Source organism: Pezoporus occidentalis, unplaced genomic scaffold, assembly GCF_034315485.1.
Source record: "Pezoporus occidentalis ecotype Australia unplaced genomic scaffold, CSIRO_AGI_Poc_V1 ctg169, whole genome shotgun sequence".
In the NCBI taxonomy this organism is placed as follows: domain Eukaryota; kingdom Metazoa; phylum Chordata; class Aves; order Psittaciformes; family Psittacidae; genus Pezoporus; species Pezoporus occidentalis.
Window position 1 is genome coordinate 712,223 of NW_026913521.1, and position 14,859 is coordinate 727,081.

Below are 14,859 nucleotides of genomic sequence, written 5' to 3' on the forward strand. Positions count from 1 at the left end.
AAATGAGAACAGAATAGGTGCCACAGAGCCTTCCCGTATGCTTTGGCACTCCACCCTCGCCACAAGATGCTGCCTAACGGAAACTAATGACCAGGGGAGTTTCAGAAATAATTTTCTGTTGATCTGGAGTAAATTCTCTACAAGAGAGCAGTACATCCAATCACAAGCTGTCCGTCTACATCCAGATCCTCATAAATCAATGTTTACCGAGAGAATGAGGAAGATGCTGAAATTTATAGCCAGAGTAATGGGCAATTTCCCAGCACAGGCAGCTGCCGGGCACCACCCTTCGCGCCTTCTTCCTCCCAGCTCTGGTGCAAGGACCAAGAATGTCCAGTAAAGGTATCAATGAGCAGAAATGATGAATAATTGCCTCTGTGAGCACTCAGGTCTCCAAGCAGCCATCTATAAACCTTTCAGGTACTCAGAGCATGAACAGTTTTGCTGTTCTTTTCTTCTATCCCAAATGCAATTTGCCTCATTTAAGGATATTTCTTTTTCCTTCAATACTTTGCTGGCCTTTTTTACTCTGGTGTTTCTTTATGAACTATAGAGCTTATTGAGTTCATTCTTTCTGAAACAATTTGCCCCAAATATAACACAGTCCATCTATGTGTTCCACCAGGTTTCAACCCATTCTGGGAGGCAGCAGCTTGTTTCTAGCAAAGCAATTCTGGAACACTAAGCATAATGCTGCTAACTGGTGCTTAATAAGGATGAGTATTACATCATCTTAGAGAGCTAGGCTGGATTTAGGTGCCTAAATTTAAGCACTCAGGTTTGAAGGCTTTGGCCACCTTCACTGAATCAATACTGCTCTTCTTTCAGAAGTCATTAGTTTCTGTTCTCAAGCCACTTAAATCAATGGATATTTCAGGGAGGTTACCATGGTATAGAGGCATAAGGTGATCTGCATAAAGACTCCACATACACTATAGACAGCAAAAAGACACGTACAAATGGTGCATGTTACAGGTGCACAGAGAAAACATTGACAAGTACAAGTCCTACCAAAATAATTAGACCTGTCAAAGTTAAAATGCTTCAGGAAATCAGACTGACAGAACATTTTAATGTTCAGGAGCCAGAAAGTCTGATATTTTTTTAACTGCTGAATCATATTTTGTTTGTATAAATTATATATATAAATTTTTAAATGAAACATTTCAACGTCAATGCTCCCAAAGCAAAATATTTTGATCCATGTGAAATGATAGTCTTCCTTCCCAAGTATGATTTTTAACTCCAGTAATTTAAAATTGGGAGCTTTTCTGTACTTCAAAACCTTGAAAGCCTTTGTTCAATGGAATGTCTATCTTGTGCAGCTCTAAGTTTTCCATATGAAAACAATATTGTCCTGTTGATAAGAACTAGGTTTTTTCTCAACTACTTATAGCTTCCTTTATGAAAAATAATGAAGTTGCTGATGTTGTATCTACGCTGGCATAGAGTAAATAGATAAATAGATTGTCAAATGGCAAGCTCATCAAAGAGAAACAAGAGAGGTTTGAACCCTTGTGATGGTTTATACAAGATTAAGTAATGACATGCAAATTCTGTTACGCAGTCCACAGCCAGACCACTTGATCACAGATGAAGGATTCCACTGATTTCAGGCTCAGGCTTGATTGCAAATCTTAGCAATCCCAATACAGTTTTCGCAGCTGTAAACTCCATGTAGGAAACCCCCACCCACACAGCAAAGACCAAACACTATCTCACCAAGTTTCAGAGATGCAGTAACACAGGTGGTGGTCATGAAAGATTTAACAAGACCAGAAACTCCATGGGGTGCTGATTTCCAATGCAGAGCTGCCAATAGTGACCACAATCATGAAGTACCAGTAATTGGACCCATACTTTCTATAATGTGTCCTAACTGACATTTCAATTACAAAAAAGAGGGAGCAGGAAACCAGTGCTTGCAGTAGCCAGATCTCCCTAAAAGCTCTATTCCACAAACATTTTTTCACTGCAATGGTACGTTCCACCATACACGCACTTAAACAAAAAGAAAGGAGATAGCAGCCGATACTTGCCTGTAATGATGCCATTTTTCTCCACTGGTTCCTGCCAGCTGACCTTGAGAGATGTGTCCAGAATCTCAGTAAAACTCAGATGTCCCACTGCTCCTGGCTCTGGCAATCAGAAAAGAAAATCTGTTAACAGTAGAACCCCACTTACTTTTGATCTGATTCATGTGGCAAGGGTAGGGCTGAAGAAATAAAATACTGAGCCAGGGCCAAGGGAAACCTTCTGGAAACATCTGTGAAAGCTGTAGGGAAGAGTAGAGAACACAAGGTGGTAAGAAGCTCTCTGGCTACCATCACAAAAATTATTTTATCCAGTATTCATCCTAACTGTGCAGAGAACTAAAGAGAGTGGCAGCAGGAGACTTGCACACAACTTGTTCACTGCCTGCCTTCTTGAGCTAACCTAATAAGAACAATGAAGCTGGCTATCCTGGAAGTGCTTGTGTTTGCTCTTTTCCCTTAGTGATGCCATTCAGCATTTCCTCATGCCTCTGTGGTAGCTTATCTAGCTTTAGGTCTGTAGCAACAGCACCAGCACGCCCCTCATATGAAAAGAGCCTTTTGCCTCTGCAAGGTCAAAGCTACGACAAAGTCACCGAGCCTCTGCTTGGATAGGTTCTCCCAAAACAACCCTAAAAAGTCCAACATAATGGCAACTGTCTTTTGGAAAATGAACACAAGTGTGTGAAACTTTTAAAGGATTTTTATGATGTAGCTCAAGAGCTCTTAAAAATTTCAGCTCCCCAGTGTGCAATGAAAGAGTATAAAATGGAATGACTGTCAAGAATATGCCATCCTGACTCAATTTTGATCTTCAAGGAAGACATCCTGACTGATTTTTGATCCAACTGCTGTTCTCTCTTCAATCGTTGTACTGGAAAAAGGAGTTTTTGTTCACTTTATATTCACTGTGCTTCTGTCACTGGATCCCTGCCCAAGTATCCTCCAGCTCCACTGACATCAGTTGGCAATTTCTCGTCTGCAATTTCATATTTTGTTTCCTCTTCAATTTAGTCCAGTTTCTCATTCCCCTCCAGCGATGATGAAAAAAAAAACCCCAAGCCTGCCAGTAGGTCAGCTACAACCACATTTGCAATTCTGCAATCCTAGTGAGGAAAATTTCCAAATCCATTCTGCAGTATCTAGTAGTCTAAGCATTACAGAAAGAAGTGCTGATCTGGTACTGATCTCGGGAATACCCAACAAGAGCACAGCAATTATGTGCTATTCAGGACTATGGATCTGCAGACATGCAAACCTCATACTCGCAAAGCTTTACTCCAATTAGCTCCTTCAGTTGCAGTCCAACTTTCATGTCATAATGAAAACCAGGTGCAGGTTACTCCAAGCCAGGATGCAATGCTTCTGACTGGACATCAGATTTTATTTGACCTACAGTTCATCAGCAAATGGATCTGTTTGCACTGTTTTTTTTTCCTAAAGGACTGCCTAACTTTGCTATATAGACAGGAAATTATCACCTGAAAACATGAACATCAGTCCTTTCAAATATTTTTTCCCCACCACATAAATCCTGAAGCAACTTAGATTTAACAAGTTCTCTGCAAAGATGCATTATACCATCCTGCACTTGACTTCTCTGCCACCAAGAAAACTGAGGAAAACAACTGTGAAGGATTAAAAAGGAAAAAAGAAAACTGCTCATCTTTACTGCTGAGGCTCCTTGCAGCATACAGCTGCATGCACCAAGAAATGTTTTAAATGTCTTACAAAATACAAGTCTAGTTTTCTCTTGATTTATGCTTCATGATGGAATTTCCTTGTGTTTAAAATGGCACTTGATCCCAACCTCTCTCTGAGATACCCTCAAGGTCTTTGCTGTGCTCCTTCTCCCACTTTTCTGCAAAGTCTTTAAGGCTCATTTCTGCAGCCTTGCCTTCAGCAGAAATATTAATAGACTCTTTCCTCTTCCCAGCTGATCCATTTTCACTAAATCTTAGGAGCTCGTGTCTTTGGTTTCTTATTCTTCTTTACTCACTGAAATTAGCCACAGGTTTCAAATGTTGTTGGAGGGAGAAAGACAGATGAACCCAAGACAGACAGTCGAATATATTTACAAACCCTCAAAGTCAAAAGCTTAATTTCCGTAGGAAAACAGGCAAAAAAAGTTAATACTACACAGAGGAATGTAGTGCATGTTTCTCACAGAATCATACCTTTTCTCCATGCTTTCCCTTTAACCACAGATGAACAAGTATGAGTTCATATTCATGGTTCACATGGATTTCTGTTAGGTAAACTGCTATCTCTGTGATCTTCTAAGAGTCAAAGGTTTAAGCCTACAATCTGTTCTTGGGGCACAGGTCTGGCATATGGAAAAGACTAACCACAAAATGAAAATCCATGGGGAATTATTTGATTTTCTTGATGTTCTTTCAGGAATATCTCATGAAAAATTGGATTAGTACTTGGAGACTTACTTCTGTGAATGTAATGACAATCAGAGTTATCTTTACAGGAACACTGACTAACCTAAAAGATGCCTGTTGAGGCAAAGCACAATTTCTAAAAACAATTTCTTCATGGATTTATTGGACTTTTTTTTATTCTGATTTGGATCTGTAAACATGCAGCATTTTTTCTGATGAACCATGACAGGAAGATACTGAAGCACTGGCCGGAGCCAAGATCACTGGGGGGACACAGTTAGCTGTGAAGGCCACTGCAATTTAGTTGTTACCTGCATCAGATGCACACTAGACTTGTTAGTTGCAAATATGTCTTCAGCAAAAATTTCCAAGGGGCCACAGAGGCCAAAATATTTTCTGATGCAGGGAAGAATTTATATGCTGAACTATCTATTTCATTTTCTTTCATCCTGACTCCAGTTTTACAGAATGAAAGTTACTGCATTGTTCTGATTCTGGTCCCTTTATACAAATAATTGCAATATAATATAAATACAGATATTTTCAATATATTGATTAACAGAAGAAAACAATTGAAAATTAAATATAAACCTGTGGCTGCCCTAACCCTGGCAGTGTTCAAAGACAGGCTGGATAGAGCTTTGAATAGCCTGGTCTAGTGGAAGGTGTCCCTGACTGTGTTAGGGGGTTGGGACTAGCTAAGATGTTTTTTAAGGTCCCTTCCAACCCAAACCATTCTATGAATCATTGACCTCCACAGGAAGTTCCAGTGCTCAGTTCCTCAGCAGATCACTTCACATTTATTTGGTGCCTGAACATGGATTTAAGAGCATAAGGATTCACAGACATAAACAACACGTTCTGTGTTAGCTGAACCAGACCATGAAGCTTCCAGCTTCCATCTAATTCAGATTTAATCCGTAATGAAAAAAACATTAAATATCATTAATTTGGCTAAAGGAACACAACTGGACAACTGGCTGAGGTCGTTACGCAAAGTAACTTGACAAGAGATTGCAAACTGACTGTGAACCTGAGGTCAAAATTTAAGATTTAAATATTTTGGCTTTTATATCCAAGCAAACAAAATCTGAGCACTGAGATTCTCCACGAGTGCTGAGTACTCACTGTCTTCAAGGGTGCGCAGGAGCTGGGGTGTGCTGCGTGGTCCATCGCCAGGTGTGGTGAAACACAGAACCGATGTGTAGTAAGTAGTGTATTTCTTCAGGTTGGTGATGCAGCCACTATGAACACCATGAAAATCTGGAGCAATGGTGACTATAGTCACAGTCTCTGGAGTATCCACTGGCCATGCCAGAAGCTAGAAAATTTAAACATGGATGAGCTCTCATCAGAAGTTGTGTCTATTTGGAATCAAAGCATGCTTGGCTGCCAAACCCATCTTAATCTGATTGTGAAAAAACAAGCAATGCTGTTAAACTACTGTCAGCTCTGACGCTGAACAGATGGATAGAACACCGTTACTATGAGAACTGGAGGGATGTGTGTAATACTAGTGATGGGGGATACACAGATACCATGGAGGTACTGCAATCCTCAATTTTTGCTACTGAACAGTGCCAAAATTATAGCAAATTATTATTTGTATGACACAAGTCTTTTGGCTTTCTCTGGGCTGCTCTGACTAGCATGGACAGGCTCTGCTGCTGAAAAGAAGCTGAAGGAAGAAAAATACTTTCAGTGCTACCCTGAGATAAATACTTCCTCTTATTTTGGGATTACTTTAAGATCCCACTAGTTAGAGAGGTTAGTGGGATAAGGGGGGGGAAGGATGAAGGGGACACACATCCCCCTACTCCTCTTCTACGCCCTCCCCAGTATACCATTGACCAGCCTTGCCTAACAGGCTAGGAGCATTTCAGCATTGGGTGGTTTGGGGATATCTATACTGTGAATGATTCAAGCAGTTCTGGAACTACAGAAAGAATAGAAAATGGTTGGAAAGGTGATTACTACAATTTTCAACACCTGGGTCCCAAAAGTTCAACTTCTGAAGACATTTTCAGGCATTTAAAGTAACATGCTTGTCAGATGTGCTCAGTCCTTCAAGATTTCATTTATCTCCGTTGATCTTCTTGGTGATGGATATGTTTTAGAGTGGAGTACCTTATGTGTAGGTACTTAAATGAAGGCTTAAAAAATTCATTTTTGGCAAATGACTTTGAAATTTTAAAACAATTTTTGAAATTGCCTGAACAAGCTCCAGGATCTAAAGCTTGAAAGCGCTGATGAAATTTTTATTTGGTCCAAAAATCCTTATGGTGCGGCCTGTTAAAATCCTAGGCCTTACTCAGTGTCTGTGTAAATCTCACTCCTTGCATTGATTTCAGGCTCATAAACATGAATAGATGCCTGAAATTAATGAGCCACAGTTGACAGTTTTGCCAATGTCTATAGTTTCCAATAATCAGAAAGCAGTGGGAGGACTGTAAGGAGTAATTTTGTGAGGGATATTTCATACTTGCAAAGGTGCACTTTACAACTTCTTGAAATGTAAATAAATTGCAAAGAAATGGTAAAAATGGAAAATGGCTGATGGGATAGTAAGTTTTATTATCTTTTCCAAACCACTTTGTGGATTACAGTTGGCACTTAGAATTTTGGAGGACTCAATTGCTCTTTTTTGAGTATATTTCATTGCACATTCTTTGGGAAAGGTGCAGGAAATACAGGAGAACAATTCTGTCAGTTAAAGGAAAAAATGGGTTTCATCCTTAAGGAAAGGAAAGGGAGAGCTTTGACTACTACAAGTGATTTATAAACTATGCAAAAAACTATAGGAGTAACTGACAGACATGCTCTCACAGTCTTCGTAATGCAATTCACAACCCCTATGAGAACCAGGAATGATAAAGCTGTTGCAATTTACTGCAAAGAAATCCAAAGAAAAAAAATTTTGATCATTTCAAAAGTTTTCACTGACCACTGACAGATAAAATCATGGTTTTAATTATTTCATACCATTACGAAAGAAACAGAAACATAAATTAGGGGCAGCTATGCAATGAGACTAGGGATCTTTAGACTGAAACCCTGTTTGAATAAAACAAAGAATCAAAATCTCAAATATGACATTTCCAAATCTGACTGGGCTCACAATGCTTGGACTTGCACCAGAAAATTATAGTGCATTGGAGACCACTAAGCCCCAAAAGTGCTGTTATTCTCCAGAGTCTGAACAGGAGCCAAGTACTACTTCTGTATTGAGGTTTCAGGATACACTCCTGCAGCCCCGTCAGTCACCTAGTCTTGAAAGCTGACACTGTCTCTGGGAAAAACAGACATACACATGATCTTAAAGGTCTTTTCCAATCTAGTTGATCCTATGATTCTATACGTGTACACAGTATTTCAGCAGTGGGAGTCTGAAAACATTTAATGAGAAGAAATCTGCTCAAAAATACTAAAGCTCCTATGCATGCCTCTGTCTCAGTTTCTCCATCACTTTGAGAGATGCTCAGAGAAGGATCAAGTCTTGTGAAACTTCTTAAATCCACCTACAATCCCCCAATTCACAGCTTGTCTTCTGAACATTCTTTTCAGCCCACTCAACATTCCTGCACCTAACACCTAAATCCGCCTTCCTCCTCCCTGCTCTTAAACCATACCTGTCCTCCCTTTCCCTGCTCTGTGATTCCTACAAGATTCCTCTTTGTTCTTTCCATGAATGTTTTTAAACCCTTCACTTATTATGCCCCTACTGCTGAACCACTGAAGGAGTTTCTATTAAACAGTCCTTCCTGAGAGACAGAAATAAACCACTCCAGTTACCTTCTCAGCATACACTCCACTGGTCAAAGTACCAACAAGTGCTCTGTTAAGCACTCTCTGCTCTGCGTACTGTAATAGATACTGCCAGTTGCCACATCAACAGGGACTTGCCATGCTAACTCCATGTCATCAAGCATGATTAATACATTTTACATTCTTACATCTCCCATATCATCACAGCGGGAAAGTTAAGACAAATATTTAGGGTGATGTCTTGGTTTCTAATGAAACTACTGGGAATTTTGCATTAGAGTAAATAGAAATGTCAAGGCTGATTTTCAGTGGCATGACGATCTGTATCTCCTGTGTTGACTTTCCAGCCTGTTTGACATTGAACTGTGTTTTGGCTTTGGAAACTCTCCAGATAAATGACAAAGGTATTAAGACTTTTAGTCTATGACATATTCCTTTTTCAGAACTTACATAAATGGCAAATGTTAGGAGCAACAACTGCTCCCTTCTGACTTTATTCTACTTCTCTAAGATACCCCTGAGGATATATAGTCACTTTGGAGATTCAGAGATTATTAGATTCAACTTCTAATTGTTATCTACCAGAATTGCTAAGGCAAATGCTATTTGAAGTCACAGAAATCTTGTTTTTATTTACCTTGTATCCTTGGTTAATACCATTGATGAACTGTTGGGGTGGAGGGGTCCAGAGGAACTGGATGGTTGTAGAGTTCACGGCTTCCACTTGCACATTCTGTGGTGGAGCTGTAGGCACTGAGGCAGCAGAGAGGGAAAGAAAATAAAACAGTGTGGAGGAGGGATGAGGGGACAAAAGAGAAAGATGAACACAGCACCCACTAACTGTCACTTGCAAGTCATAAAGTAATAACAACCTTGAGAGAAGAATGCACTTCCTGTGCAAGAGTAGCCAGCAGTGAATTGGAAAGAAGAGTAATTAGGTTAATTTCTCATTCTGTATTGGAGATTCTTTCAAGGAGAGGGGGTGAAATGATTTCTGTAGCTTATTATTCCACAGCTGAGTTTCTCATAGAGACTTGACATAGAAGCTAGGTAATGACAGGTAAACACATCTCTTTCAATTATCCATGACTGCACAGAGAATGAACAGCTTCAAAAAGAGATTTCTTGGGTCTTAATACCACTCAATTCCCCAGATCAGACAAAGAAACATGGAGTCTGCACAATTAACAGTTCTAATTGAGAATTATAATCTGGCAACAGCATCTGTTTGTTATTTACTGCTGCTTAAGAACTAAGACCAGTCGTATCACACACAATAATGATTTTTCTTGGGAATTGGAGATGTTCTCATTTTATCTTGATATGATATTCATTCATGTATATTGAATTGATTACATATATTCTGAGCCAATATATCTAATCTACTAGAAGTTGCATAAACATTTTAAGCCAAGTATTTAATTAGACAGATGTTTTCTCAATACAAAAAACTCACCATAGAACATAAAGGCTTCAAACAACAAAAAAAACAACACCTAAATATTTTGCCATTTAATATAATGTCTCTTTAAATGCCTTCCAGGCAATTTCTTCAACTTACTGCTTTAGGATGTCATTTCTACAGTTCTCAGAGGAAAGAATACTAATAGACAGGTCTAAATTTCTGAAATTACCAACCTTATAGGAAGTTTAAGAAGAAAACTGCTATTTGAGTATAAAAAATGGACTAATACACTTTGAATCCTATAAAATAAGTTTAATAATGCTTCAAAAATATTACTATTGACAGTCATGTGCATTTGTATTCCACAAAAAAAGAAACTGTCCACAAGTGGTTTTGAAGCCTGAAAAGCTTTGCTCCTTCTGCTTCCAAGGGAAAACTTGTACCAAAACCCAATGATCTATGATTCTAAAAAGTATCCACAATACCCACTGAGAATAGTGGTTTGCTCCATACTTTTCAAAAACAGGTCACAGACTTTTAAAGCTTCAAAGCACTTTTGGAAGATGAGTCTTTGTACGGCAAAGAAATTAAGTTCAAACATGTAAAGATGCCCCTTTTTCCACCAAAAGCTGTTTTGTTTGAAAGACACATAAAGGGTCACTATTCTTAACTGGTGTACAAGCCACAGTAAGGCTGCAGCCAACAGAGCTAGGGCAGGGTACACTTATCAAAGACATTGACAACCTCAAATCTCAACACAGAAAAGTGGAGAAACCCTTAAAGATGCCAAGTTTGGAATGTCAGGAACATCCACTTTCATGCCCTCTGTCATTAAACCCCCCTGATGACTACATCATGGCTTGAAAATTTAGCTCTGCCTATATTTTTAACCTCAGAAACCACACATAATTCAGAATTTTCTGACCCTAATTTAAAACCTGATGTCACAATTTATGAACTGTGCATAATTATTGAGTTTTAATAGCAGAATTTATCTGATACTCCTCTAATGTCTCATTAGAATCTGGGCCCTACTTCCTGCCATGTATCATAACTCTCTGTATGCTTTGTGAAGGTTATAATATCATCTTAATGGCCTGTAGACATCATAAAGTTTTTGTACTTAAAAGAGATTCACCAAATCATCCTGATACAGAGTCATAAATATTAAAGTAATGACAAGCTGCTTTGGCTACAGTCCCCTACTAAAAAGTATTTTTGTCTTCTTCATGTCCTTTGATGAAACTGTTTATTATGAGAGCCACAATATATGTTTCAATTTGGTTTTGTGTGCAGCACTTCACATAATTAATGGTTAAAATGGTTAATGTGAACCAGATTTCTTCCAATCATCAAAATTCTTTCTTTCCTTCATATTTGCATATTCAGATAATGTTAACAGCCAGAGTTTTGTTCTTGTGGAAGAAAAAAGCCTCCAAGTTAGTTTTTTTATCAGAAAGTTACCTCTATTTGTAGATGCTAGGTTGATTTTATAATGTAATTATTATACAGAAAATTTATACATAAAGCCATGTGTTGCTCAGTGACAGCCACACTTGAAGAAATGTAGAATTTCAGCAGTGGTAGTAAGAGCCTGCTTTTCCCAAAGCATAACACACACAAGGAGACCTGAGTTGACAGTACAACCACTCCCAGTGCCTTTGGTTTCCTGGAACACAAATCAGCATGCACATTGCTGCTTCATTTATGTGGCCATTATTTTCTTTAGCAGAGGATCCCACAGATGCTGTATAAGGAACAGCAAATTTCCAGTGATTTCAAAATCAGAAGGATTTTATTCTAAGGGTTTGATGAGTCTTTAAGATACATTTCTACTTAACATTTTCAAACTTAAATGTGGAAATTCAGGTTAGATACAAGGAAGAGTTTCTTTACTGTGAGTGGTGGGGCACTTGAACAGGTTGCCCAAAGTAGTGGCAAATGCTCCATCTCTGGCAGCGTTCAAGGCCAGGTTGGACAGGGCTTGGTGCAACCTGCTCTAGTGTGAGATGTCCCTTGCCCATGGCAGGAGGACTGGAACAAGATGACCTTAAGGTCTTTTCCAACCCAAACCATGCTGTGCTTCTACGATTTCAAAATATTGAAAATTGCATCAGCAAGCTCCAAGTTTTCATTTGCAGTCCTTAAAGTCCCCCAAAAAAGCTCAGGCAGGCACTCCAGGACAGGTTTAATAGTTTCAGAAATGTGGATAACCAAATACATTAGTTATTTCTTTCATTAGGAGTTAATTTCCTGAAACAAGAACAAATGATCATAGCACGAAAAGTACCTGCTCCAAAAGGAAAAATAGTTAAAATTATGAAGAGAAAGCATAAAACATTCAGAATGTTGTGAATCATTATTTATACTACAATTCCTCTTTGGACATCTTTATTGAAAAATCAACATCTGCATCTCAATGAATGCATTTAAAAGATGGAAAGAACATGGTCCATCTGATATGCATAAGCTTAATTATACTGCAGAAGACATAATATATTTTATATTTTTAGTCAGTAAAATATTGGCATTATAATCTCAAATCTAAGTGCCAGTATGAAGCTCTCCTTTTATGTCCTGATATTAAAGCCTTCCTTGGGTATCTGAAGAGTTTTGCATTTAAAAAAGAAAAGAAGTTTGACAGAAGCTAAATAAGAACTGATCTCCTAGCCACTTCAAAACTCAAATACTTTTCCAAGATCATGGTTAGTATCTCACTGAAACTGTACCTGTCCACACAATGGATTTTCTAATTTAGTGGTAGATATCTATTGTCTCCCTGCAAGTATCTTGACAAGCAGTATGGAAGCTACCAATGTCAAATAAGCGTTCCAAGAGCAATCCTCAAGCAGCTACATTCTTAGTCTTTAAACCTGTACTTCATCATGTTTGCAAGTATTCCTGAACTGTCTCACAGTGGAGATCCATCTGGGAGTCATCTCAGAATCGCAGATCAAATTGGTCAGACAAAACCAACTGTTACTTTCTTCCCAATAAAGCTCACATGGTTGGAAATCTGTTAATAGCTCAGCCACTGGGACTGCAAGTTCATGCAAAGCATTACAAGTAGAAAAGGTCATAGAAGCACTCTCTATAAAAGTCATTAAAAGGGCTTTGCTGACGAGCTAATGGAGAGAAGGCATTATGGTTAAGCATGTGTACATGTAATTGTTCTGTCTCTAGCTACGTGGAAATAGCATGTAAATCCTGCAGGGATTCTGACAGCCAGACTCCTGGTCTTAAATACAGATCTTTAGCAGAGGCTTATAGAAAAGTCTCCTACTTCTCTGGAGTGCCTGATCTTCGAAGTAGCAGCTTCCATACCTCAAATAAGGCAGGCTCGGGGAACGTCAGGTTTTCCTATATGTGAAGATTTGGTTGTTCTTTTAATGAACTGGATGGAAGTGCTAAAGCTGCACATTCCTGGTAGGAACGGTAAGGAGAGTCTGCCATGGAGGCATGAGATTCCTCCCACAAATTCTATTCCCCTACAGGCCCGGCTGACACCTTCTGCTGTGCTATGAACTGCAGCATGTGTGTAGAAAAAATGGTCTGTACAATTCTACACATGCCCATATTTGAAATTCAGTACTATGAGGTTTGGCACTACCTGATGAGTTTTGCTTCCTGAAGCTGGGAAATGCCCTCTTCCTTTCTTGCATGCCTCTCCCAAGGACAAGATTTTATTTCTTCATTAAGAGCTGGGGGCCAGGGCCTCACTGAGACAACTGCTCTTTTCACACCCTTTGTCAAATCATTTAACCCCACCCCACCCCCAAATCTCCCAAAACAACAACCAAACAAAAAGAAAGCAGCAGATGGCAAATGACACCTAACACTGACAAAGCAGAGAGATAAAAAATCCAGCCACTACAATTCCAACCTGCTTCTGCACAGGGGCAGCTGGGCCCAAAATGGCCATGGATGCTCCCCAGCGGTTGGTAGGTTCCCAAAAGGAAGTGAATGAGGAAGACGGTTTTGCCAAAAATATGTGAGGGAAAACTAAAGGAAGTATCTTTTTAGTGAGATGAAACTGAATGGCTGCAGAAGACTCTCCTTATTCAGAGATTCCTTTTTCAAGATTATTTCCTATATAAAGTAGGAAGCTTTCAGGCAGCCAGGTTTTCTCTAGGGTTTTTGCCTCAGTCTTAGAAATGTCTCTGATTCACCTCCCACTGCCTGACGAAGAGACTACTTTGGACCTGGCTCATCTTGCTTTAATCTTTCTCTCCACACCCTCAAGACTCACTAATCTGGTGACTCTTCCACGTTTTAATGCAGGAAGGGCCCTTTTCTCAGGCTTTCCTATCCTTTCAAAGTGTCCATGCAAGGCACAGGAGGGAAAACAAAACAGTAAGAACTAAACGGTGAGACCTATGAACTTTAGGACATAAGACTGGCTTTTGGGATATGCATCACAAGAAAGCTACAGCACTCTTAATAGAAACAAAAGTGGGCTAATGTTAATACAAAGAGCCTAAGGAAAGTTTAGGTTCTGCTTTTAAACCTTGCCTTACCTAAATCTAAGGAGCAGTGTGAATTTTTCAAAGAGAGAGAAGTTCAGAAGTATTCATGATAGTGAGATAAAAGGAACAGACCCAAAATAAAGAATGGAAGCTTTTGCTTTCTCAAATCAACCTGCTGAAAAAGGTAAACATGCCCAATAGTACAGAGCAGAGAAAATATCATCACCATCCAGAAAGATTCTTGTATTTCTCAGAAATCTATTCTTCTATAAAAAGGTATCGAAAAACTTCAGCTTTCATATGTTACTGGAAAGTCCTGCACAACACTGTTTAAATAAGTAAAAACTGCCCTATGCAGAAGGCTGGCACAAATCCCTGTGAAAAGTAACATCAAAGTAAGGAACAGCTGGAGAAACCTCTGATGAAGAAAGATCTGTATATACAGAGCATCAAAGGATTAGGCTTAATATCACTCTGAAAAGACTTTCGAGATTTAGTGACAGTCAACCTGCCTGACCTTAGTGTGAGGATGTTCAGTGCTTTGCCAATAAGTCTTTCTGACATTTTATCTAAGTGATATTATATGCCAGGTCCTCTCTAAGTTTTGATTTTTCAGCATCTTCTCAGTTCAGCCACATTCTAGAAGCTGGTGATTTTTGAAGAGCTTTGAGTAGCTGATTAGTTATCAGTGGCTAAAGCAATGCCAGGGAACTAATAAGGGATTAATAGACCACGTTCTAGTATAAATCCACAGCTTATATGGCCAGTCAATATTCCCTGTGACAAAGATGCCAACGTGC

At 39.1% G+C, this 14,859-nt stretch overlaps 1 protein-coding gene across 1 annotated transcript in view; it reads right to left on the bottom strand.

Moving 5' to 3' along the window:
• Positions 1-14,859, bottom strand: part of SDK1 (sidekick cell adhesion molecule 1) — a 422,287-nt gene that overhangs the window by 101,817 nt on the left and 305,611 nt on the right. The window contains exons 19-21 of the mRNA XM_062613568.1: positions 8,826-8,941; positions 5,552-5,744; positions 2,040-2,138 (exon numbers count right to left, since the gene is read on the bottom strand). Of these exons, the coding sequence (XP_062469552.1) occupies positions 2,040-2,138; positions 5,552-5,744; positions 8,826-8,941 (408 nt within the window). The remainder of the gene's footprint in view (positions 1-2,039; positions 2,139-5,551; positions 5,745-8,825; positions 8,942-14,859) is intronic.